The 27,167-nt window shown below is 41.9% G+C and overlaps 2 protein-coding genes across 10 annotated transcripts in view; one reads left to right on the top strand and one right to left on the bottom strand.

Annotated features, from left to right (window-relative positions):
* The window catches only part of VASH2 (vasohibin 2), a 36,725-nt gene extending 30,007 nt beyond the window's left edge, over window positions 1-6,718 (top strand). Inside the window, exon 9 of the mRNA XM_024551397.4 lies at window positions 3,700-6,718. Coding sequence (XP_024407165.2) covers window positions 3,700-3,772 — 73 coding nt within the window. The 3' untranslated portion in view covers window positions 3,773-6,718. The remainder of the gene's footprint in view (window positions 1-3,699) is intronic.
* Window positions 6,719-7,035: 317 nt separating this feature from the next.
* ANGEL2 (angel homolog 2) lies at window positions 7,036-26,302 on the bottom strand. Of its 9 annotated transcripts, none has more exons than XM_024552414.3 (10): window positions 26,011-26,302; window positions 23,705-23,812; window positions 23,487-23,611; window positions 20,133-20,386; window positions 19,415-19,484; window positions 17,648-18,069; window positions 16,652-16,778; window positions 15,963-16,020; window positions 11,413-11,576; window positions 7,036-9,631 (listed from the first exon to the last, which is right to left on the bottom strand). In XM_024552414.3, the coding sequence occupies exons 1-10, from the start codon at window positions 26,067-26,069 to the stop codon at window positions 9,480-9,482; spliced, it is 1,539 nt and encodes a 512-aa protein (XP_024408182.2). In that variant the 5' UTR covers window positions 26,070-26,302; the 3' UTR covers window positions 7,036-9,479. The 9 variants fall into 9 exon arrangements, with proteins under 9 accessions (XP_024408182.2, XP_045044464.2, XP_045044460.2 ...); XM_045188529.2 differs by lacking the exon at window positions 26,011-26,302 and adding an exon at window positions 25,546-25,926; XM_045188525.2 differs by lacking the exon at window positions 26,011-26,302 and adding an exon at window positions 25,224-25,926.
* Window positions 26,303-27,167: the final 865 nt, after the last annotated feature.

Genomic DNA, 27,167 nt, shown 5'->3' on the forward strand with positions numbered 1-27,167 from the left:
GGGTCAGGGTCGACTCGGGACCAGGCACCCCAGTTCTCCCTGGATACGCTGACATGACAATAGGTGCTGCTGGGACCGCCCACTCGTGTGTCCCCTCTGTCCTTCCACAATGTGCGCCGAGAAAATCTATAGTCCCCGACCCCTCTTCTCGTAAAACAGAAGGTGGCCCGAGAACCTTTCAGAAGGAAAATCGGTTGATTTCTTTCCCTTGTTTGGACTGGGGAGGGGTTTGGAGAAATACATTATTCAGTCTAAAATAATAGCTGTGGATCTGATGAGAGGTTCTGGGCAAGAGCAGACCCGGCTGAGTCACCCACCATCCTGGTGCTCGTGTTTCTTAAAAATAACCCCCCTCGCAATATTCTAATTCCAGCCAGGGGAGCCCTTGGAAGAGGCCTCTCCCGGCACGACAGCGCACCCAGCTCTGCTCGTGAGAGGAGCTGGCGAGGACTGAGCAGTGTTTCTGGCCGGGCGCACAGGCAGGTGGCATGCTGTGGTAACCCACTTCTGCCCCTCGCCAGGCCGAGGAATGGCAGCTAGTGTGGCTGGGGAGGAGAAGGGTTTCATCTTCCAGGCGGTTCACCAGGAATCTCATTTTAATGCATTTCCTGCCAGTATCAGCCTCCTCCCACCCCCCACTAGGTTCTGGGTACCTGTGGGGAGGGAGGAGAGATGAGAACACAGAGGAAAGAGACAACGTAGTCTCTTCCCTTTGGAAGCCCTCACACCATGGCCACTGCAGGGCCACGTCGAGCTTTCTGAGCAGGCGCGCTCCCCAAGGGGCTTTCAGGGGTAAGGCAGAGCCTCTCCCATACGGGAAAAGACAATTTTCTTCCTACTCATTAATTCTTAGAATGTTGTCACGGTGACTTGACTTCCTGGCTTAGGACTTCGTCTCTGTTAAAATAAAAATATCCCCCAATAAAGGTAACATATCAGCCATTTGCATGTTAGTGAGAACTCGACCAAAGTTTGTTGAGAGTTTCAGGGTATTCAGCCGTGGGGATTCAAAGAAGAATTTACTTGATCCTGCTCTCAGGTTGGTCACTGGCTCCAAGGCAGGCCCAAGGTTTATGAGCCTGCAGGGTTCTTGAACAGATGTGCAGAAGGAAATGCCGTAGGAAGTCAGAAAACTGTTCGTGGGAGAAGGGGCATTTGGGTTGGACCTCGAAGGGAAGACAGAGGACATGCGACAGGGCATTCCATAGCCAAGGTGTGGAGACAGGAGTGGCCATGGTGTCATGCTCAGGTGATGGGGAGGTGCTTTGTGCGGGGTGCGGGAGGAGGACGGGGCCGTTTGCAGATGGTTGAAGACATGGGCTCTGGAGTCTGGGGCCAGCCTCTGGCTCTACCACTTGCAGGCCACGTGACTTTGCTTTGAGCCAGTTCCCTAACTTCTGGTGCCTGTTTCTCCTCTGTTAAGTGTGTAGAAACAGTGTCAACCCCATAAGGCTATGGTGAGAATTAATTAACCCATGTAACCCTCCTAGAGCAATGCCTGGCACACAGCAAAGCCTAAAATACCGAAGTTATGTTATGGTGGTGATGTCTTGGCATCTGGAAGGTGTGGGGGACCTGGGGGTGGTGCTCAGGAACGGCTTAGAAAAAGGTGGCCGAAGACACCAAACGAAGTGCATTTGCTCTCAAGGGTGCCAACGGCAGAAAAGGAGGAAAGGCAAGGGGCGGTGTTTTAGGGGCGCACAAACCATAAAAAAGGGGGTGGAAATTCTGTTCCCCCGAGGCTGAGGGGCTCCAAAGTGAGTCAGCCAGGTGAGTGGCCAAAACTGCCTTTTGAGGAGGTGGCATCCTGTGGCTGGTTGCTGCTACGACCCTGAGGAAGCCCCCATTAGAGGGCTGAGTGGGACCCACCCTGTGGCCGGTCCTGCCGACTTCCCAGCATGTACTGTTAGCCACAGGCCCGAGGGAGAGCAAACAGGGCAGTGCAGATTTATCTTCACACCTGAGCAACAACAGTAAGCTAGTGTCTTGAGTAGTATTTCCGTCTATGAAGGGCAGCCCCTGCAGAGTTTCAGGAGAGGCCGGCCTGGTGGGAGGAAGCTAGCAGGCCAGGGAGAAGGCAGGTGCGCAAATTCCCAGCCCTGGGTGGGCTCACTGGTGGATGCTGCAGGGACCATGGCCCAGGGCTTCCCGTTAAGCACGAGGAATTGCTTAATCTTCAGACAGTGGGAGATCTTGCATCCTACATGGGGTTCCAGGGAAGAGACCGGCTCTCTGAGGTGAGTCTCTGGACTTCACTCAGGGTGTGGCAGCACCCTAATTCCTGAGTGGAATTACAGCGAACTTGCTAGAAACGCGTTCTCCTTACTCCACCCACTAACCTTCCTCAGGCCTACCCGACACCTGCTGTCCCTAGCCCAGTGTCTGACTTACCAATGGATTAGCGAATTCAAGGAGGGAAATGGTACTAGTTAGGACTGGCCTTGGCTGTGGGGAAGGTGAGGTTGCAGCTGTGGCTTACCTGTGATTCACCATAATGCGAAGGCAGCTCGGCAGAGGTGGTGGTGGGGGCTTGACTGCTCTCTGCCCCTGCAGTGTGCCAGCGGGAGGACCCCGCCCCAGCTGTCACCTCCCCCAGGAAGGCGGGAAAGAGAGAGATGGAAGGGCACATGCCAGTTGTCCTCTGCACAGGTGTCCCGGTAACTGACAGCCACACACTTCCACTTCCGTCTCACTGGCTACAACTTAGTCCAAGCCCGTGCCCAGCTTCAGGGAGGCTGTGAAATGGGGCTTGTAGTCCAGGCAGCTCTGTGCCCAGCTAGAAATCAGGGGTGTCCTTACTAAGGAAGAAGGGGAGAGTGGATGATGAGGGGCAGCGTATAGGCTCTGTCAGACACAGGGCCTTAAGAACATCAGCTAAAAACAAATGTAACTCATATTGGGGTAAGAAATACAACGGTAGGAGAGGGAACGTGGAAATCATATTTTAATTGCTACAGGAAATGTCTCCCATTTAATCCTTTTCTAAAGCAAGGATTACCTATGAGCACTTCAATCTTAATCTCTGAAAAAGTGAGTTTTTCATTACTAAATTTTCTCAAAGTGGGCCACTCGGAGGAGGGGAAGACACATAAATGCTTAGGTGTAGCTGTATACTGGAAAGTACCTTAGGAAACATATTTAGGGCACAGAGAGGTTTTGCCACTGAATGATTTTGCACGGTGGCATGCCTCTTCCGATGTGCTGTCCGAGGTTCCCCCGATATGGACAGTCACATCTGGAGTCGTGACCGTCTCTCTGACAGCTGAGCCTCTCCAGGTGAGACGCTGAACCACCTGAGATGGCTCACAGCTGCTGGCTTCCCCCTGGGCCCCACACCGGGAAGCCAAGGTTTCAGGGGAATTTGGCTCAGATTTTTAGTTCGACTGTAGTGCATGTGACACGTTAGCCCCCTGCAAGGGTCACAAGTTAGTGTGACCAAATTCAGGCTGAAAGTTGAACTCATTCAGCAACCCATACATTTGTATGAACTCCGGATTGAAAAAAGCCTGTTAAAATGTTCCCGAAAACCTGTAAAAGGTGGACTGTGGAACAAGAGGCAGAGTTGGGAGCTGTGGCGGGTGGCTGGGGTGGGAGCAAACATCACAGGGTTAGGAGAACTGAGTCAAGGCGGCCCCTGAAAATACTGAATTTCTTTCTCCATCCCATCCCCTCTGCCCACCACCTGCCTTTTACCTGCAGGCCTGCTCTGCCTGAGAAGAAGGGGGCTGACCTCAGCACTCTGAATGAAGTGGGCTATCAAATCCGAATTTAGGCAAAGCCATACCAGCCAGCAAGAGGGCTTCTGTGGTGCTTCTCTCTGCACTTTACCCAGCGTCTTCAGGGGGAACTGCAACTATTTATTAAGAACTTGTGAGTTTTATTTTTAAGGATTCACTTGGAAACAGAATCTGAGTGGGTGGTAACAATGTAAAAAAAATTCATGCAGGGGAAACCATGAAAAGGCTGAAGTCACACACCCCGCTGGGGTTGGACTGCCTCCCTCACTCCAGATAGGAGGATGATACCGTCGGTGTAGTTCTGTGCTTTTCCACCTACCTACATTCTTTCACTGGCTGTCCACATTTTCCCTCTCCACGTACATGTTCATGAAGTCCCCCCTCCCACTTGATGTAGTAAGGTAACTCAATCAGTATTAATGTTTTCTGCAGCAATAACAGAGGCAAAGAATGGTGGGTTTTTTTTTAAGCTGTCAATATTACCTCAGCATCTTGACATCAGATATGCAAACTTAATAGTGTTTTGTTTTTTATATTCTATTTGTATTGCTTCCCCAGTATTTCCCATGGGGGTCTCCACGGAGTTTGGAATTCTTTCCTGGTGCATACACGTGATGAGATTTAAGGTATTATATGCAAGTGTTTTGCTAAAAAGCACTGAAATTCTTCTGGCAATACGGGAAGTCATTTTCAGGAGTTACTTTCTTAATCTTTCTTAAAGCACCACTGACAGCAGCTTTTGTTCTTTCAAAACAAAACAAAACAAGCACGTTCAGAAGCTAGTCTACGTTCTGTCACTCACATTTAAACTTTGCAGACTCTCGCAGAAAGGAGAAGCAGTCATGCAGCTTTAGGAAAATGTACCAGTGTGACGATTACCCCTGATGATAACACAACTCAGAAAGGCAGAGAGGCCGGGAGCAAAACCGCAGGTGTTGGGAAACAGACAATCTTTCTGTTCACATTTCATCCAATTGTTTAAACTCTAAGCCAGGCCTTGATTGTGAAGGACTCACTGCTGTTAGAGACGTGTTCCGATGTCTTACATTAAGACCAAATTGGGCGCGATGTGATTATTTTTGTGTACCTTACTTTTCAGTACGACTTCATGATATTTAGGAGCTGGTATTGAAAAATGCAATGAATTGGAGAAGCACGGGGCCTTTTTTAAGCGGTGAAGTTTTCAGGTCCTGTGTTACAACTTACAGTGTGACTTGGTCCATGATGCTCGGCGTGACTGTCTGGCCTGCACAAGGGAGTTCCAGGGCAACTTCTGGCTGCAGACCACACAGAATAACTCTAGCAGCATCCCAAGTCTGTACATTATCACTATCAAAAATACAGCTTCTATTTTGTTTGTTTTATCTTAGTAACCATGGCAACTCATGAGACCAAAAGACATTGAAGCAAAGTCTGCTAGTCAACAAAAGTGTTACTTCAGTCTCAGTCTTCCCCTCTGACTTTCTTTGACTGGCACTGATTGTAGGAAGGGATAAAAAAAGAACCTGCCCGTTCCGATTCTGAACCTCTGAGGGTGAGCGACAGGGAGAGTGAAAGGACTGCATCCATCCTTTAGCCGTGTGCACATGGCCTCACTTTACCCTAAAAATCAATGTTATTACTAGAAAGTACTGATTTCTTGGGGGGAAAAAGGAAGTCTAATGTCCTTTACATAAACAGGAACAAGCAAGTACACATCTCAGAATAAAATGTAGCATAAGTTAGAAATTCTGAAGTTAATCACTTCCAGAATAGTATTATCAGTCAGCGGTGTTTACAATGAGTTATCTCTGTGTGTCTTCCCAAGGCCAACCCGTGAGCCCTTCTGCAGCCCGTGGCCACGTGGATTTATAGTAGTCAGCGAGTCATTTCATTCCCATTTTGAAAACAGGTCTGTTTCTTCTGTTTGTCAATCTGAAACTTTATAATATCCAATGAGAAGACTAGTTATAACACTGCAGTCCTTCTAAGAGCTTGGAATAGGGTTTTGCAAGCACTACTTCTGTACTGTCCCAACTAAAATACAGAAAGTCTGTAGGTGCAGAGCCTCTTGTTTCTCACAAAAAGGGGGGAAAAGAATAGGAATACAAAGTGTTTCTAATATGCTGATGTACAAGCCTTAAAGCTGCCAGCTGGCTTGATGATTCAATTCAGTAAGCTGATTTCTTCCATACTAACTTCTTGATTTTAAGAGTCATTTCTCCAAAGCAAAGAATTAGTCACAGACCCAAGAAAATTCATCGAAAATATTTAGTTGTCACTCTATTGTTAATGCTTATGGAATGTTAATTTCTAAAAGATGTGAGAAAGGAACCAAATTTCTAAATTCTAGTATAGTAATTAAATTTTAGTATTAAGGCAAAACACACATAAAAAAATGATATGATTTACCCCCCAAAATTGATTTTGAAACTGACTACAATTGAAAAGATCAAAAATGAAACTGAAATGGTTTGAAATCTGGTTTTGAAAACATTATTAACGCAGGAGAAATTTTATGCTCAAGCCATTATGGCAATACATGCGAAGTTTAAATGAATGACAGAAATCTTGATTTTAGACTACGTGTGAGTACACTTTATTTCAGAAAGTGGTATTTACTATTTTCTATACACTTTGAAATCATGAGCATTTCACTTTTTCTAAGTCAATTATTTCATAAGGATTTTATTAATAGATATTGGTAAATGGAACTTTGGAAATCTTAATTCAGTATTCTTACTATACTCAAGGCTTTTGTAAGCTAGTTTTATGTACAACCTTGTACAGTTTTTTTGACATACAATTCAGAATCTTGTTTATTCTCTTGGACTTTGTTCTGGCCAATACATTTTTTTTAAATCTTTAAAAAAACCCTGTGATTGTTTTAGTGGGTATTTTTCTAAGTAAACGAAAACTTGTGTGACGGCATTTTAGAGAGTGCCGGTTCGTGCGCGTCTGAAGTTAATGCTTTTCTCACCACTTGTACGTTTACACAGCATGGGGCTTTAATAAAACCATCCTGGAAACTTAAGGACTGTTTTTCTTCTAAAAATGTAAGATAGTGTGATGTTTTTTTCTGGTCCACTTACTGTACACTTGTCCTAGTAAACTAACTGATCGTTCCCTCAGCCTTGTCTTCTTCCACAGTTTTCAGACCCCATATGGAACAGCACTCTACTCTGGCACATCTTCACTCCCTTGTATTTACCATCAGCCTAAGTCATAAAGGCGGAAAAGGGTGAGGGAATGATTTAGAGGAGGCAACAAGCCAGCTTACACAGCTTAGTACATCTACCAAAAACACCTCAGGCGTGGATGTACTGGTATAGTAATTTATTCTAATAATCTAATAGGTAATTCATAGGTTCAAAGTACAAATGACTTGACATCTGTTTCCCCAATCCCTTAAACTCTCTAGATTCTAACGCAGTTTTTTAAGGAAAGCAAAGGGTTAAAAGCAAACAGTTGCTAAATTAAAAAACAAAACCAAAGAAGGACAGACTTCAAACGTGCATATTATCTTGCTGTCAAAAGCAGTAGCCACACCCAAATTCCATCACCGGCAATACCCCTCCCCATTTGAAACTCCGACAGCACAGCACTGCAGGCTGTGGGAGCCGTGGTTTCAGCCGCTGGCCGGGTTAGCTGCTCCGGGCAGGTGAGTACTAGGCTCCAACAGTTACCCGCTCTTCTCACCAAAAAAAAGGAAAGAGACAAGTGGACACTTAATTTTAGCGCAGCTTTAAAAACCTGTGAAAAAGCTACACTGACCCTTTGTCCTCCAGTCCACAAACTAACCCTTTGTTCTATAAACTAAAGAAGAAAGTAATTTTATGGATTAACTCTATCAAAAGGGCCTAAAACACAATATATTAATCAGGATATAAAAAATTAAATTTCCACAGAGGCTTTCAGGGATGTTAGTTTGTCAATAATAACCTTTTTAAAAGTTAATTTGTTAATAAATTCATACAACAGAAAGCAATAATCAATGAATTTTCCTTTTTCTTTCAATACTGAAAGGGGATAATTACATCTATTATTGTCATTTGATGATAATATCTGCTAATAGGGCAGATTATAATATTCTGAAAACTGTGACTAGAAAATGTGAAAAATCCTAGACCTATAGTTAATACCACAAGTAAAAAATCCCCAAAGTGAGAAATTAAGCATTTAAAAGTACAGGGTCCGGCACAAATAACGGCCCCCCCCCCTTTATTACAAAATCATAAGCATGTGATTCTGTAACACAACAATGTCACACTCAAGCACACCGCGTGACATTTTAGGTGAACTGTTCAAATTGCCGTCCACCTCGTGTGAGACATTCACATACCCTACCACCCACACTCAAGCGAGCCTTCCCTCTGCTGACCCCTGTGCTGTATTCACTTACTACAGGTTTTACTAAGCTGTTCCTTATTACCCACATGCCTTTGGGGGAATTCACCTATTTCTTTTTGAAATAATGGTGGTAAGCACTTTAATAGAAAAACTTTTAATGTCCACGACTATAAAGCAACCACTGCTTTCTAATTTAAAGTGAAGCATTCTATTAAGAAAACCTACTGTAAAAACTTTTATGATTCAGTAAATTCAATATAAAATTATTTAGTAAAAATGCATATAATTCTTTGATCCCCATGTCTGAAAAAGAGAAAATTTTCACTTTTTATGTTTTAAAAATTTTGATTCCAACACTCACATGAAGCCAACTGCAGAATTCATTAGACCTGCTCTTAACCACTTAATGTCAGCACTATCTCACACTGTAGCATCGTGGTAAGAGAAACACATTTTAGAAACAAAACCACCAAAACCGTTAAAATTACTAAAGAATATCAGGTCTCCTTGTTGGTGTCATTCCACTAGACTTTTGCTGGCTTCCTCTAATTTCTGAGGAAAAACAAAAATAATCTTAAGCTGCTACTTTGTTCCAAAGACAGGCTTCCTCCTGACGTATTTCTGCAGCACTGGTTCACTAATATAAAATCTCTCCCTGACCCAGGGGTCTTTCCTTGAAACTAAAGAAGAAAAAAACACAGCTAGGGAAATGAAGGCATAGCCCCAGTTTCTGTCTCCTGTAACGGCTCGTCTGTTAAGAGGGTGGAAGAGTGGGCCTAAGGACCTCGTCCCACTGGTTACAGGATCTGCATGTCCCCAACAAAAGGCAGACACATTCCATGTCCCAGGATGGTAACAAGATGATCAAACAACCTGTACAATTTCTTGAAAGCATATCGAGACCCCTCAAAAACAAACTAAAATGGTTTACTTGTCAATGACCCAGTGATTTCTAAGATGACCTAATTAGGACTCACTCAACACACACATGGTCCTCACCGTGCAATCAGGCCTCTGGAAGGGAAATGCATTGTGGTTTGCAAGAACTCAAAGGTACCTGCGATGTACTGTAAAACTTGCCACAAACATGAAATGGAGTATTTACTAAGAGGACTAAAGAAGTTTTAAAATCACTGTCTATTTTACTGGAATTTAGAAAAAAAATATTTACAATTTTTTTTTTTTTACAATAAAGAGCATTTAGATTTCATTTGTCAGGAAAATATTCTTTCATTATTAAAAAAGAGAACTGCTGTAAACTTGTTTCTTCTGATATCTGTTCCAAGCATTTAACATAACCTCTTCAGCAACTCCACAGTGCAAAAATAAACAACATGCAAACTCTGAAGAACAGCTTTACAGTCGCTGGAAAAGAATATAAATTGGAAAGAAAAGTCTATCATCAAAGAAGAGTCAGAGCTGAAGTCGGAACTTAGCCAGTAAAGGCAGGTGATCTGAGGAGTTGTTTTCGTTTGGGAGCCCGTTAACTGTCCATAAGTCTTGTTCTGTAAGGAGTGACAGTCTAGCTAGAAGTTTCAAGCCACCAACCAAAGCAGCTTCAGCTCCTGCGTTGGAGAAATACACATATTTAGTGAAACTATCAATAGGTTATTGTAAATTAATCATGCAAGTCTTTTTCCCTCCCAAACAACAACGATACAGAACTTGAGACCCCTCTGGAAGTCTAAAAATAAAACAGTTTTCAGAATATGATTAAATTTTCACTAATATAAGTTGCTTAAAAGTTTTCAGAATATGCTTAAATATTTGAGTTGTAACCTAATTATAATGGCCAAATACACAGCAGATTCAGATGTTTAGTTTTTTTTCTATTTCAGATATTTTTCTATTTCAAGTTCTGAAAATATTCCAGAAGAGAACATCAAGGTAATGTTTGGTAATTCTTGTCACATTTAGAGTAATTTCAGATTGACAACTTCGTAAGAAATTCACCCATCAACCACTCTATAGTTGTATAAATCCAGACAGACAGTGCTACAGCTAAGGAGGAAGTTTATAAGGTGACTGGGAAGTAAATTTATAATTTGGTCCCAGAGAGTCACTTTAGTTCACAAGAAGTAAAAGAGGATATGCTCTTAAAATCTGAGGTGCTGGTTCATGACATACTGCCGCCACCTAGTGAAGAGTTAAGGCATGACAACTACCAGAACCTTGTTACATTCTAAGTACAGGGCCTATTTTGCAGAGTCGATCTACTGGGGAGGAGTTAAGTCATCCATTGAGTATTACTAACACGGTTGTCCGCAGTAGGAAGAAAAAAACAAAACAAAAAGGAAAAGGGGAAAATAAAGTAGCACCAAAAAATGGAAGAGAAAAAAAGGAAAATCGGAAAAGACAACAGCTGCATTCTGGACTGTCAAAGTTTTCTGAATGGTACTTTTTGACTGTCACTTATATGAAACAGCATTTTCTTCTCCACATTAAATCCTTTGATTAATAGAGCCTTATTTTCACTGAATCATACAAGAAAAAGTGTTGCAGCACCTTTGCTTTTGAAAACCCAGTCACAGCCTTCTGTTTGCAGAAAAACTCCAGTCCTCCAAGGTCAACATGACCGAACTGTCTGCCGCTGGAAGATAAACAAGTACAGCCGTGGCTGTGTCTACCCGGTTTTATACAACTGTGGGGTGGCTGATGGGTGAATTTCTTGGGAAGCTTTCAATCTCAAATAACTCTTAACGTTACGAGAATTACCGAGCATTATTACACTGATGTTTTCTTCCGGATTATTTTTAGAACTTGAAACAGAAAAAAGGTACTACGATAATGTTGCTGGCAAGTGAAACCAAAGGGTAATGTGAAGGATCGAGAACTCAGAAGGTAACTGGACTGGAGGGTAGAGATGAGGATATAATTCTTAGGTAATAATTTGCTTTGAGGTCTTTCACTGCCTCTACGTTTTGCAGGTGATTAACTGATTTATTCAAATACATCACCAGTCTGTCAACTATATTACCAACTTAAAAATATTTTTAACTTCTAGCCCTGGCTGGTGTGGCAGTAGACTCAGGGGTCATGGGTTTGATTCCTAGTCAGGGTACATGCCCAGGTTGCGGGTCCAGTCCCTGGTCGGGGCGCGTATGAAAGGCAATGGATTGATGTTTCTCCTTTTCGTGTCAATGTTTCTTTCTCTCTCTCTCTAAAATCAGTGAACATGTCCTTGGGTGAGGATAAACATACATATTTATATACATAAACATATATATGTATTTAACTTCTAAATCTAGAACTTCATCTAGACGTTTAGCTAACTTTGTCAATTTCAGCCTTGAGGTTTTAGCTACTGTGTCCTCAAGCAGAACTTAAGATTACATGCTTCCTTTACCTGGCTGCCCAGCAACATCTTCCTTTTCCACAGAATAGAATATGTAGTCCACAGTTATGGCACTTCGGGAATGACAGGTGGTCACTTCTGGAATTCCAGTGTCAGGAAAGTAATGCGAATAAACAGACGACAAGCTGAAATGGTGCTGTAAATATGAAGACAACCTAAATCGAAGAGAAAAGTGTTTAGCATCCATCAGGTTTTTCATGATTTTATAATTCCTCCTATGAAAGCACTTTTTCATTTCATTTCCAGACAAAGCCAGACATTATCAGGACAAGCTTTACGTACACAGACAACATCAGAACTTGGCATGTGTTCATGCAGTGGTTACCAAAACCCACGAACCAGGTTGTGAAACATAGGCGTGGGGGGCTCAGTAATTAAAATGCTCGTGTGACTTGTTACTAACTATACTCGAGAATCCCCACTTACTAATGAACACATCCTAAAACAATTCACAGGCACACTTATCTTACTGGGCCTCACTATTGCACTTTGCTGACGTGGCATTTTTTACAAATGAAAGGTTTGTGGCCACGCTGCAAGACTTTCAGCGCTGCTTTCCAACAGCATTTGCTCCCTTCGTGTCTCTGTGTCACATCTGGTAATTCTCCCAAATTCCAAACGTTTCCATTCTTGCTGTTTGTCACGGTGACCTGCGCTGCCATAAACCACACCCACACAAACGGCAAACGTAACTAGTGAACGCGGCATGTGCTCTGACTGCTCCACTGGCCGACCATTCCCCACCTCCCCGCCTCCTCGGGCCTCCCTGTTCCCTGAGACACAACAACACTGAAATTGGGCCCATCAGTAACCCCATGGTGGCCTCTAAGTGTTCAAGTGAAAGGAAGAGTGACGTGTCCCTCAGAGGAAGGCATGTTCAAAGCCAAGGCAGGCTGAAAGCTAGTCCTCTTGCGCCAAACAGCCAAGTTGTGAATGAGAAAGAAAAGTTCTTGAAGGAAACTCAAAATGCTACTCCAGCGAGCCCATAAGTGATAAGAAAACAGAACTGCTTTATTGCTGACATGAAGAAAATTTTAATGGAAGTACATACCAGCCACAACATTCCCTTCAGCCAAAACCTAATCCAGAGCAAGGCCTTAATTCTCTACAATTCTATTAAGTCTGGGAGGTGAGGGAGCTGCAAAAGAGAAGTTTGAAGCTAACAGAGGTAGGTTCATAGGTTTAAGGAAAGATGCTGTCTTTGTAACATAAAAATGCAAGGTGAAGCAGCAAGTACCAATGGAGAAGCCACAGCAAGTTGCCTCAAAGATCTAGCTAAGGTACCTAATGAAGATGGTTACACCAAACAACAGATTTCCCATGTAGACAAAAGAGCTGTCTGTTGGAAGAAGGTGCCACCCAGGAATTTCATAGCGAGAGAGAAGTCAATGGCTGGCTTCAGAGCTTCAAAGGACAGGCTGACTCTCTTGCTAGGGGCTAATGCAGCTGGTGACTTTAAGTTGAAGCCAGTGCTCATTTACTATTTTGAAAATCCTAGGGTCCTTAAGAATTATGCTCTCTCTCTAACTGTGCTCTATAAATGAGATATCAAAGCCCGGGTGATAGCACATCTTTTTATACCATGATTTACTGAATATTTAAGTCCACTGTTGAGACCTACTGCTCAGCAAAAAAGATTCCTTTTACAATATTACTGCTCACTGACAATGCACCTGGTCACCCAAGAGCTCTGATGGAGATGCACAGTGAGATGAATGTTGTTTTCGTGCCTGCTAACTCAGTATCCATTCTGCAGCCCGTGGATCAAGGAGTAATTTTGCATTTCAAGTCTTAGTGAGAAATCTATTTCAGAAGGCTATAGCTGTCATAGTGATTCATTCCCCTGATGGATCCGGGCAAAGTAAATTGAAAACCTCTGGAAAGGGTTCACCATTCTACATGCCATTAAGAGCATTCCTGATACATGGGAAGAGGTCAAATATCAGCATTAACGGGAATCCAGAAGAAGCTGATTTTAAGCCTCATGCATGACTTTGGGTTGTTCGAGGCTTCTGTGGAGGAAGTAGCTGCAGGCATGGCGGAAATATAAAGAGAACTAGAATCAGAAGTGGAGCCTGAAGATGTGACTGAGTTGCTGGCGTCTCGTGATCAAACCTGAACAGCCCTGGCCAGGTAGCTCGGTTGATTGGAGTGTGGTTCCCACATGCCAAAGTTGTGGGTGTGACCTCCGCTCCAGTCGGGGCACATACCAGAATCAACCAATGAATGCATAAATAAGTGGGACAGCAATCACTGTTTCTCTCTCGGTCTTCCCTTCCGCTCTAAAATCAGTACATAAAGTTAAAAAAAAAAAAAAAATTCCCTGAACAGAGGAGTTGCTTCTGCTCGATGAGCAAAGAAAGTGGTTCCTTGAGATGGAACCTACTCCTGGTGAAGATGCTGTGAAGACTGCTGAAATGACAACAGAAGTTTTAGAATATTACCTAAAAAGAGTTGATAAAGCAGCAGTAGGGTTTGAGAGGTCTGACTTCAGTACTGAAAGAAGTTCCACTCTGGGTAAGATGCCATCAAACAGCATCGCATGCCACAGAGACATCATTAGTGAAAGGAAGAGTCGATCGATGTGGCAAACTTCATTTTTGTCTTATTTAAAAAAACTGCCACAGCAACCACCATCCCCACAAGTGAGCAGCCATCAATACTGAGGCAAGACCTTCCATCAGTGAAAAGATTATGACTCACTGAGGGCTCAGACGATGGTTAGCATTTTTTAACAATAAAGTATTTTTAAATTAAGGTATGTGCATTTTTTAGATATAATGCTATTGGAGACTTAACAGATACAGTATATTGCAAACATAATTTTATATGCACTGGGAAAACAAAAAAATTCACGTGACTTGCTTTACTGAGATATTCAATATGTTGTGGTGGTCTGGAAGCGAACCTGCAGTATCTCTGAGGGTATGCCTGTGTGTGTGTGTGTGTGTGTGTGTATACACATATTGTTTTTAAGAAAGAAAATCAAAATGCCGTTAGGAATACCATTTAGATCCTACCAGACTGTTGATGTCAGAGGTACTGTATTTTTCTGCAAACTGTTATCTTATTATCAACTTTTGAGATTACTCATATAAGCTGTATAAAACACTGTATTTATATAAAGATACTTAAAAGTGTACCCTACTTTGTATAAGAAGATTTAGAATTATTCAAAACTAAGTATTTATTAGTAAAACTAGCCTTTTATTAACTTTACTCAGGAAAGTTTTGACTATATTTGAATAGTTCAATCATAAATTTTTAAATATGTATTTTTTAATTAAAAAAAACATTTCCTGCCCTAACCAGCATGGCTCAGTTGGTTGAGCATTGACCAGCAAAGCAAAAGGTCACCGGTTCGATTCCCAGTTAGGGAACACGCCTGGGTGGTGGGACCTATCCCTGGTTGGGGCATGTGCGAGAAGCACTTGATCGATATTTCTCTCCCTTTCTTTTTCCTTCCCTTCCCCTCTCTCTAAAAATAAATAAGTAAAATATTTTTAAAACATTTCTTCCTTTATTAGATTCTCATACATGAGATATTTTTTAAAAACAAGGTATATAAATAAGACTGAGAAGAAAAAATGAGAGGTGATTGTAATTTGGTCCCTAAACTTAAATGTTAAAACAAAATCTGAACTATAGAAGAGCCACAATATAAAACAATGAAGACATTAAGAAACTCCCCAAAGGATTTAAGTCTCCATCTGTTCTATTAAAACGCACGTTTCTCGACCATAGCCCCAAATACCATACTTCCTTAATAATTAGGAGTCCAGGCATCTTCACCCTTCTACCTCTGATGACCTTTTCGTGTAGTTTAAGAGAGAAGTATAAACAGTTATCTTTCCTACTGACATATTCCTTTTTGGATCAATTCTCCTATAGACAGTTCTGAGATCTAGTAAGTCGAAGGAGGCTAAAGATCTTCTTGACATTTCAAAGATACTTTTCTGCAATCTTGACCTTTGTAATAGCAACACATTTTCAAGAGCACTGGCTGGCCCAGATCCACGGGCAAGCTGCTTCCTTTAAGTAACACTGCTGAGGCACCTCCTGGGCCCGTCGTTGAGCTTTCTGTGCTGTCTCATCTCACCCTCCCACAACAACGCGCATTACATGTAAGGAAACTAAACCTCAGAGGCGTTAAGATTCTCGCTCAAAGTCAAACAGCTAAAAAGCAGCAAACTCAGAGCTGGTACTTGGGTCTATTTGACAGAAGAGCTCACATTCTTCACCAGCACAGAATAAATACCGTTTCTCTGCCCCCCTTTTATTGAATTTATTGGGGTGACGCTGGTTAACAAGATTATACAGGTTTCAGGTGCACAGTTCTACAGCACATCACCTGGACACTGTATTGTGTGTTCACCCCAAATCCAGTCTCCATTCATCACCATGTACCCCCCCCCCACCCTCCTCCACCTGTCCCCACCCCCTTGCCCCGGCGATCACTTTGTAAAGAATCAGTTTTGAGAAATGATAGTTTCTACTTGACTACAGTCGGCTAATGTCCACTGCTGCTTTCCAGAACTCACTTTTCAGCTGTCACAAGGACTTCTGTTTTATCCAGCTGTGTTTGTGTCAGACCACTGTCTGTAAGAACAAAGAAAAATACCTATTTTAATACTACCAGTACAGCTTTGCTCTAGTTTGCCCAGAACAGTCCTTTTACTCTAGGAACAATATTTAGGATATACCTAGCTCACAGACGCCTAGTTACATCTTTCACCCTAGAACCAATGTTTTGATCATCTCCAGAATTAGCAAACATAAAATGCCAACATTTCCAAAGCAACATGCAAGTAATTCATGCAAAGATAATTCTGAAAGTTCTACTTTTAGAAGGTAAATTTAGTGCTCTTTAGAAAAAGGAATAAGCAGCCCTGACTGGTGCGGCTCAGTCTGTTGGGCGTTGTCCCGCAAAGCAAAAGGCCTCCGGTTCGTTTCCCGGTCAGAGCACACGCCTGGGTTGCAGGTTTGGTCCTGGCCCAGGACGCCTGTGAGAGGCAACTGACTGATGTTTCTCTTTCACACTGATGATTCTCTCCCTCTCTTTCTCCCTCCCTTCCCCTCGCTCTAAAAATAAATAAAAAAGGAATAAGCAAACAACTATTTTTTTATGTATATATTTATTCCAGAAATGTTAGCCTTTTAAAAACTTAGTTTTACATTCAAAGGGAAAGTATCATGAAGAAGACTGCCAAAATGTGTTGCGAACACTTACCTGTCTTTTCTACTTTTGGTACCTGCTGTACCTCATACACACAGTTCTGTGAGATACCTAGGTTTGGGGGCCAAATTGGAATAGATAAAATTCTTTGTCCCCATGAAGACTGTTCCTGGCCAGATACCTAAACAAAATTTCAACAGGTATCTTAAGTGAGTAGATTTTAAATAGTTTATGTATTGAAAAGTTTGTGTTAAATGAAAGGGAATCCAAGAATAGTAAATATTACTTTTTATTCTTTATATTAAGTGATTATTTGTGCTTATAAAATCTTGTTCAAATACAGTTCAGAAAGCACTTATTATTTACATGAACATGGCAATCTTTTCCTATACGTGTTTTTCTCTAATTTGGACATCTAAATGATGGCTGTGGACTAATACCGCCCCTCCTTTCTGCTATCTGCAATGTAGTTCCTATTACATAAAATACTAAGAGATGAACTCATAAAATTTTAAACTATCACTCAAAAGTCAGTGGTGAGAAACATTTTGGTTAAGTATAATGAACAAATGATCAAAAGTAAGCAGAAGCGAACACAACGATATTAAAAACGGGATCAATAATACTCAGCTCAGGAATTAAAACATTTATTATGTGAATAAGACTTATAAAGCAATATTAAATTAGTTTGCTAACTGCATTGCTCATATCCAGTACTCAAAGTTCTATTCTGCCACCTTGTGAGTAGTTCCTTATTTATGAAGTACTCATGTCTGTCAATGTTTTTCTTTTTGCCTTCTCTTCCATTTTGGATTTTTTGCTGTCTGCCAATTTCTCCAAGCGGAATGCTGCCACAAATAGATGGAAAAGTTGCAGTTCAACCAAGTAGATATAATTCCTGATTAGTAGTTGTGGAAAATCACCACAGCTTGGTGAAGTGAGGGGACGGGATAGTCCAAGGTTTCCCAATAGCCCATGAGGACGCGCCCTCACACTGCAGTGAACACAGGCCCACGTCCACCTCCTAATAATGACGAAGCGAGCACTTACCTTTCCTATGGCAAGTCCTTCGTAATTCAATTTTCCTTCCTTTATGAAACTATAGAGCGGAGAGCCAGGAACCGAATTAAAGTCCCCACACATAACAATAGGGCAGAAGCTGCCATCTTTCTGATGGGCAACACTGGAGATCTCTGCCAGAAGCATGGCCAGCTGGGTCAGCTTTATATCACCTCGCCTTGGATTATACAGCAGATGTGTGTTAGCCACACAGATGGCAGGAGAGGCACCGCTTGGAATTTTGGGCTGCAAGAGTAACACCAATCCTACATTGTCTCTGTCCAACAGAGGAACGTCAGGACGGTAGAATTCCACTGGGTTCACTGATAGGAGTGAAAACTTGGAATGTTTGAAGCAAATGGCACAACCATCTGGTTTCTTTCCTGTCCGAATCTTGTATTCACAGTGATAACCTGTAAGAAAGATTTAAAATGAGGGACTGTTTTATACACATACACACGCATATATGGCAAACACAGCTAATATTTTTGAACACTGTTTACCAAAGTGTATTTTGTAAAACATCAGTAGGACATCAGTAAGTGTTGGAATCAAAAAAGTTTGGGACTGGGTCTGAAAGGTCTCTCCTGGCGGACTTCAGTCTTACAGATGCTAATGTGCATCACCACGCTCTCCTTTCCATCCTAGTCAATCAGAGTTGTGACAAAGACTGAAGGGCCTTATAATAATCCGCCCACCATGCACCTCTGACCTTTTTGCCTCTAACTTCTCCCTCGCTCCACTCCACACACACTAGCCTCTCATCTGCCTGACAGCACTCCAACCTCGAGGCCTTGCCTTTGCTATTTCCACAGTCTGGAATGTTCTAGGCATGGCTTGTTCATTTACCTCTTTTTAGCCTGTGCTCAAATGTCACCTCCTCTGGTCATTTGTTTACAACTGAAAGCTGACTTACTCCACTCTCCCACCTTTCTCCAGAAAACTATCATTACTTAATGAACTAGTCACATGTTTGCTTGGTTTGTTGTCAACTGTACACTCAAGGGCGGAGACTTATCTGTGTTGCTCTCTGCTATATCCCTACTACTGAGAACATTGCATAGTGTATAGTAGGCACTCAAAAAATAGTTCTCAAATGAATGAATGCAAAGTGGGGAGCATTTCTCAGACAGATAACTTGTTTTTAGAAGTGTTCACTCATCAAAGAGTTTTTTAGTTTTGATCCAGTAGGTAGGGGTAATCACTTGTAGAAGGTATAAGGATGACCTAGAGTCTCAGGGGTGTCCAACCTTTTGGTGTCTCTGAGCCACAGTGGAAGAAGAAAAGTTGTCTTGGGTCACACATTAAATACACTGTGACATGCAACCACATACACACACACACAAATCTCAGAATGTTTTAAAGTAAATTCACGATTTTGTGTTGGGCTGCATTCATAGCCATCCTGGGCTGCAGGCAGCCTGTGGGTTGCAGGTTGGACACCCCGATAGAAAGAATGGTCCCTGATCTTATGGATCTCAGAATCTTAGGGATCTAGTGACAGACAGAGCAACTCCTGGAAAGAAGCTATTAAGAGACTTTTATGCACCTTTCCCTTTAAATTAAAATTATATATCAACACAAAAGTTGCCACTTGAAATACTTCAATCTTTCCCTGACCTTTTGAAATAGGTATTAAGTTTTTCAAAATTAAGATTTTTGGCCCCAAAACATCACACTTCTTTGTTAGCAAGTTACATTTTAACAACATACCAATCTTCCAAAGTAAATATGGCTAAAATAAAAGTTACATTGTACCCAACGATTCCAAACTTGGCCTGATTTCTGTTCCATAATGATCTTCTTGAACTTCTTGCAAACAAAGTACCTTGGAAGGAAAAAAAAAGGCCTGAATTAAAACAAAGAAATGTAAATATGAATTTTCTGGTGCTTCCATATCTAAAAACAGGCTTCTAAAACTTTAAAAGCCTGATGAAAGTTGAAATAAAAATCCTTTTCTCTTATAATTTACACATCTATCAATGTTTCTAAATTTAATCAGCCCTTTAATCACATGAAACTTTCTTCAAAATAAATATTTTAAATTCACATGTCAGAATATTTTCCCTGACTTTACACATTTATTAGTATAAATCCTCCTTGTCCTTTTTTAAGAAATGATTTCTTTGAATGTCATTATCTAGATCAATCTTGCATGAATTATTTAAATTTAAAATCAAAGGACATCTGTAAAAATATAAAATAAAATCCAAGGAAATATGTACTGAATGTTTAATATGTTGCCAGTCCCTATCTCAGAAGTAACCAATATGTAAGCTTTTAGATCTTTTTTGAAATGTTAGAATGATTATTTATACCAACAAGCACTAGCAAATGACTCTTTGGAAGTTATGATACCTTGTTAAAAACTATTCCATCACTGTATTTACATCTTCCCTTTTTGCCAAACAAACAAAAGTGAGGAAATCATTTAACCCAACACCCTATGTGAAGGATTTTGATATTTCGCACTTACATCTGCATCAAAGTGTTTGATTTCTTTCAGAATATTGGGAAACCTAAAGCTCCAGTGTAACACTGGTCGCCGGCAGTGTCTATAGAGGTGGGAGTTATCTTCCAGTAAATTTTGTGAAAGTATATTATAGGACATCACTGAGAAGTCAAACTTGCTCTCACTGTCTTCACATGTGGGCTCAACATTGTCTCCCAGGATCTTCGTTTTTTCTTTATTATGGTTACATATGTATTCCCAATGCCGTTTTATGGTGCCTGTTAAAACATATTGGACAAAATATAAAAATTAGTTTAAAAACCAGATCATATGCTGTCCTGTATATAAGTATTCTCTTGCCTTTTAAAAATTTCCATAGGCAACGAATACAATGTTTTACCCTAGGAAATGGCAATGTAGCATTGAATAACCAGAAGTTGTCATCAAATTGATTAAAAGGCTGTAAAATTATATACTGACTGACTAACAGGTTTAAAAGGATTCAGCAAGTCATTCTGGAGGCTAAGAGTGTGTCTTAATAAAACAGAGACCACAAAGGGGTCGTGATTTCTCCCTCCTTTACGATTAGGGAGTGGCACTGCCACAGACATGCTTAGCAACTTTGTAACCATAATAATATATCTGTATGTCACAGCTCGCTTTCCAGTAAGATAATTTCACATATTTTATTCCCTATTAGTAAGAAAAGATCATCCAGTGATTAACTAAATTCCAAAAACAACTCATCTCAGAAATCTGCTTTCCACATGCACAGTGTATGTAATGACAATATACAGAAGTCATGTTTAGTGTCTAAAACACTGAAATGGCACAGTGTGAACAAAATGAACAAAGAAATCTTTTTAATGCATACCAAAGCAAAAGTTAAATAAAACAGTGTCACGGAATGCTGGTAAATGTAATGGCTAGTTGACGAACCTAGCATGCAGCCGTCAGGAATGTGTGATGGTTTCTATTCTGCAAAGACATCATGAACCCTGAAAAAGTGATGAGGATCGAAAAGCATGACATTTTGCAATTATGGGCAGTCCCCGATTTAGAAATGACCACCTTACATATGGTTTTCTCCTCTGATCTTGTCTCCCTCACCCCCCATTAAAGGGCACATTCCAACTACCATGGAAGCCATGGAGAAAAATGTCGAATTTTTAGAGAATCTATGAACTCAAATGAGGGAGAAAACAAGAAATGGGGAGAACTTGGAGACGCAGACTTAGATAGAGATGGACTTCCATGCATGATTAGATAATGTAAAAAACAAACCTCAGCCCTAGAATCTCTCTCTTTTCCTGCACAAAGGCTTTCATTTCACTGGATTACAATGCCTGAAACCCACCAGTCCAGTGGCTTTCACGCTCTAGAGCTTGGACCACCCTTGGGCGTTACCCTGCATGTCGTGAGCATCAACCCCTGGCGTGCTGGGACCGCAGCTGGAACGATGGGGTAAACACATCTGTGCTGACCACAATTGCTTTGAACGAACATACGGAAATGCGTTCAAATGCTAGAGTTCCGCGGGAGACAGTCTGAAAACTGCTGATGGAGTAAATAGTTTTTGGCCTTCATATACTTCACAACATAAATTCATACTACAAAAGCTTATATACCTTCCATGTCGGGAGGAACAAGGTGATCACAGCAGAGAAGACAGATGAATCAAAGAAAGTAAGCAACAGGACTGATTGGGTTTTTAGGGTGCCTAATTAAAAAGTCATAATTGTGCCACACAAATCCTTCAAATACCACTTTAAAGTGACAGGCAAGTTAGCAATGCTGTTCTCTTGATTGAAAAGTATTAGTGAAATATCGGAAGTCACAAATATGGCTTAACGAAGAGCATTTTCCTTATTCACAATACCTAGGAAGAATGGACATATACAGAGTCAGGTTGCAATCCAAGTTTATCAGTGTGTAAATGTCATTTCCCATCCATTAAAGGGAAAACACCACCACCACAATTTTCTGAGTATCTACTATGAAGCCAACAGTGTGCTGGGCACTTGACATCTCATTTCATCGTCAACAGGCTTTGAAAGTAACATTATTTTACACTAGGAAACCGAGGAGCAGGGAGGTTCAGTGACCTGCCCCAGTTCACACAGTCAGTGGTGGAGCAGAATGACAGCAGGGCGCGGTCTCAAGCCCATGCGTCTGTCATATGGCACAGCCCCACCTGACGGCTACCAGATTTACAGGCTAAAACAAAAAATGCTAAGCAAGAGAGAAGCGTGCTGACCTGATGCACGGTGAATACCCAGATGAAGAGCAATCTCATATGATAAAGCCCTACAGTTACAGATACGGAGTGTTCTTAGGAACCTCATTTTAATGCCTCTAAATAAACCTTTCATTCACTCAAACAAATGTGTTATAAACACAAGCGGTGGTTAAGTACTACACACATGAATTTCCACTTCCAAGTGCTTAGAATTTCTGCTTAAATGTGCAGTAGAAGTTCTTCCTTAGCTAATCTTCCAGCTCTGACTTCCAGGCGACACTCGCTGTGAATGTCGTCCTTTGACAGACTTGCGTCTGCTCCCTCCACATTAACCTCTACTTTCAATTACCTTCGGAGGCATTATCGTCACTGAAAACCATAGCTCAGTGAGAAAGACAATTCCAAATTCTCCTTATACACCTGGGGGCAGGGGGCAGGACTGGCAGCACAGGGGGAGTCTCATCAATTGTTTAGGGTAAAATGGACATGAGAAAAATAGAAGTAATCAACATAGTCAGAAAAAAGCATTTCTTAAAGTTAAATAAGATGTTTTAAAAGATAAAATTTCCCACAGACTCTCAAGATTATATCTATAGACCTCAGTATGAGAAACACAGATTTAATAAGCTAAAATCCTATTCTGTGAGAAAATATCTTTTATTTATGATTGTTTCTATTTAAGGAAATCCTTTTGTCTTATTTTTTAAAGTTATCACTTTAAAAGCATTAGCTTAAATTTCTGTGAAAACATGAAATTCAGTGTTATAGATCTGTGGACTTCCAATAATATATCCACCAATTTTTAAGAAGTTTGAGAATCTCTGCTTCAAAAACACTGGATTTGAAAATTATTCTTAAATTAAACTTAATGTTTTAATCTAATCCTCCATTCTTTTCTACCTTATTCTATATGTACAGTCACTTCTATTTTTACTGCCAGAAATATACAATTAATTAAAGATAAAAATAAAAACATCATAAAAAAATAATAATTCCCCTTTTCCTAACGGAAAACTAGTGGCTGAAAATAAACACCGAACACTCTAAAACCTGCAGGTTTTCTTGAGGATCAGATATGAAAGTTTCGATTAGCCTATGGCTTACGTTTATTTGTGCACCAAGATAAATGTCACCTGTACCTTGGTGTTTTCTTCGTTTTGACGCAGGCTCATCTCCCTCAGAGTTCATGACGTAACCAGAGAGGTGAATCAAAGATGTCTGGCCCAGGTTGTCAGGTCTCCAGTTCCAGTACTGAAAGTGCGTTCTAGACTCAAACAGACAGGGTGGTCTCCAGTTTAATGAAAACTGCCTACTACTGAAGTAGGGGTAAGGAGCCCGAGAATAATGTCCAGGCCACCTCATACAACTAGAAATGTGTCTGCTCCAGCAAGACCTCTGCGGATGCTCCCACGGTGCAGTCCCGTCTCTGCCCAGACTCTTCTGGTGATGGGGTAACATGGGGTATCTAAAAGAAATAAATACACTCCTTGAGGCACCACTTTAGGTTCGGCTTTGGCCCACGACATCCGAATCTGTTTCCTCAAGGGGAAACAGGTCTAATATGTAAAGTCTGATTTCCAAATCTGTGAAGGATGTGGGAAAAGCAGCCCTGATTTAACTGTTAGAGCAGTAGCTCTATACTCTCCCTAAACTATGAATGGCAATAACACTTAACATGAAATCCACCAGGCTCCCAACACACCAAGCACACTTCAAAAAGTCCACAGTTCAACTGAGAGATAAATCAAACTGGTATTCAGATTAGCTTTCTAGCATCTCATAAAACTCAACGGACAAATAAAATCCACAACAAACATAATACTGAAATCAAATATGGAACACGTAAGCTGCCTATAATTAAAGCGAATCTCTTTTCCAACTTGGTTTGGAGTAAATACACATTCCCGGACAGTTTTTTATATCAAGGTTATATTTTCCAAACATTTGCATAGCTAAGAAAACAAAAGCCCATCACAACTTCACTTTTTTTTTTTTTTGAAAGCATGCTTCTCCTTGACAGAAACGAAAGAGGACAGACATTGCTTACTAGGAATTCACCAACACTCCAAACCCAACAGCACCAGTTTAACCTATCCCCCCCAGATACCTCCAAGGTAGTGTTATCGTTATGTTGAATAGATGTGTGCTCTCAGGCTCTCTTGGGCACCGTCTTATTACACTATTCTGGCAAAATACTAGGATTGAGGACTTCTTTCCTCCAGAATTCCTTAAAGGTACATTTCCAAGGTAGTGTCAATAATGTCCACTTCTATCACCAAAGGAATTTTGCTTAAAGGGTATTTTCTGTTACTTGACGTTTGTATGTCGTGTTATTTTCATTTTACCATTTAAATTTTTACTCTATATTTTTGTAGTTTCTGCGTTTTCAAATTGTTGTCTAAATTCAACTTAATCGTTAATCTCTCAAGGCAGGACATGGGCAGACTATGCTGCTTTGTGACCACTCTGAAAACCTTAGAAATCTGAGCACTTGCTCAATGCATTTTTCCATCCTAATAGCTGCCCTTCGGAAGTATAATAGTGCTACAAAACATTCTCTGTACTTGTAGTTACTTACAGGGTGAGGCAAAAGTAGGTTACAGTTGTGAGTATGCGTAACAGTTTATTCTTGAATTCGTTTTCTATATGAACTGTAAACCTACTTTTGCCCCACCCTAATATATACAGATGTCTTTTTCTCTTAAAACTATGAGCTACTTCAAAGCCTGAACGTTCTTAATCATTTTAATCCCAGTCTCTTCCCAAGTGCCCAGCACAGTGCCTGGAACAGAGCTGGTACTCAAGAAAACATCGTTGAACCGGCTGGCATCAAGTCCCAGGGCGGGAGGAGTTAAAGCCCAATCCCCATGACTTACTTATGTAATAATACAGCGCTGTGCTTCCCACGTGTGTTACACCAGCCAATTTCACACGGTACACAAAGAAACTTTTTGGTTTTTAATATCTCAGCATTTGTTTTAAAATGTACTAAGAATAAAAAGCAATCAGTACATCAAAGCCCAGATTTCGCAGATAAACCGCTTAGGACTACCCTAGCGTAGGCAGCACCTAAGTGTTTTTTAAAGTGAGTCAATTGCAAGAAAAATAGCCAGTAAATAACACGGGAGCGAACGGAATTTGGTAGTAATCGGAAACGCTGGAATGCAAATGACTAAAGTTTGAGAGACATGAACACACCAACAAACCAACCCCCGCGCGTGTGTGCCGCGCGCGCTTCCATCGGGGTCAGGCCGCCCCGGGACCTATTGTGATAGGCAGCCTCCTAGCCGACCGTCAGCTCCCGGAAGGCGCTGCGGGGCCCGGGGAGGAGGCCGGGGATGGAGACGCTCCGGCTGCCTCGCGCGCCGGGTTGCGGGAAGTGGGCCGGGGTCGCGAGGCCGAGCCTGGGCGGGAGCGCGCCAGCCCAGCCGGCGGCCGGGGCGCGGGTGCTCGTCGGCCCGGCGCCCCGCCGGCGCCGTGCCGGGTTTACCTATCCCTTGGGGGTGGGGGGGGTCTCCGGAGGCTTGTCCCGGCAACACTACAGCCCCGACCCTCTTCCTCCTCCTTCCTTCCCCAGCCCGCCCCGCCCCGGGTCAACCCGGCCGCCCGCCCCCGCCCCCGGCCGCCCCTCCTCTCTCCCTCCCGCCACCCAGACCTACTGACCGGCCTCTCCCCACCACACAGCGGCCGTAGCCCCTCCTCACACAGCGCCACGCTTCCATCTTTCCCCTCTGCGGCCGGCCCGGTCTCAGGCTCTGGGCTCAACAGCAACCTCTACGAGAGGTTTGGCGGCCCAAAGCTCTAAGGGTTCCCCATCACCAGACGTCGGGCCTCACGGCCCGGCTGCAAAGCACGCTGGGAGGTTCAGTCTCGCCCGCAGCCAAATCCCCATATTGCGCAGGGAAAGTCGCTGAATTGCGTTCAAAAAGTATACACTGAGCGGGTGTCGCCTAGGCAGCCATTTTGGAAGAGGGCGAAACACCCGCCCTCGGTCTTAAAGAAACAGAAAGAAATAAACTGCTGACCAGCTTTAAGGCCTATGGGAGGCGGTACAGGGTAGTTACTGTATGAGATTAAGAAAGAACAAAAATTATTTTCTCGTGTTTTTTTTAATGTCCTTGGGAGATTCGGAAGGCGGATGCCCAAGGTAGTGAAATACCCTTTTCTGGATTCCTATAGAACTGAGATACCACGAATTTTTGCAATTAATTCTGCAGGAATGTATTTATAGAGTTCTCTTTTAAATGTACTTATGTCTTGTGTGTCCATCTGTATCAAATCTGGTATACGAGTATAGATTCTTGGAAAGCATTATTTAAGTGGAGACTTCATCCAGGAGACGGAATTGCACTAGAGTCGAGAAAGCAGAGGGGCAAAGGATGCTGGGAGGCAGGACCACCACTGTTATGTTACAGGCTCTTCGGGAGAGCAGTGGAGTGATTTCTTGGGAAGGCTTTTTTTTTTACCCTCTTGGGTTAATACGGAAATCAGATGCATTTGAAGAACACCTTTTCCTTTCTTATAAATATAGTCGATTCCCGTTATTTATAATAGTTATGTTTTACTGCCAACACTGAATTAGCCAATATGGAACCATTGCTCCTACAGGAATAGACGAGGCTAGGTACCCGTGAACTGGTCACAACACTTCAGTCACCTAATCAATACATAACCTTATTTTATATGTGTTTTGGTTTAAAGATGCTTTAATACATATTTTCTATTCACTAACATTGACTTTATGGCGAATAGCACTGTAACTCCTGCCTGAACGAAGCTTATCTAACACGTGCAGTTTTTCCGTGGGGGAACATCCCAGA

The sequence above is a fragment of the Desmodus rotundus genome, chromosome 12 (genome assembly GCF_022682495.2).
Source record: "Desmodus rotundus isolate HL8 chromosome 12, HLdesRot8A.1, whole genome shotgun sequence".
Classification (NCBI taxonomy): domain Eukaryota; kingdom Metazoa; phylum Chordata; class Mammalia; order Chiroptera; family Phyllostomidae; genus Desmodus; species Desmodus rotundus.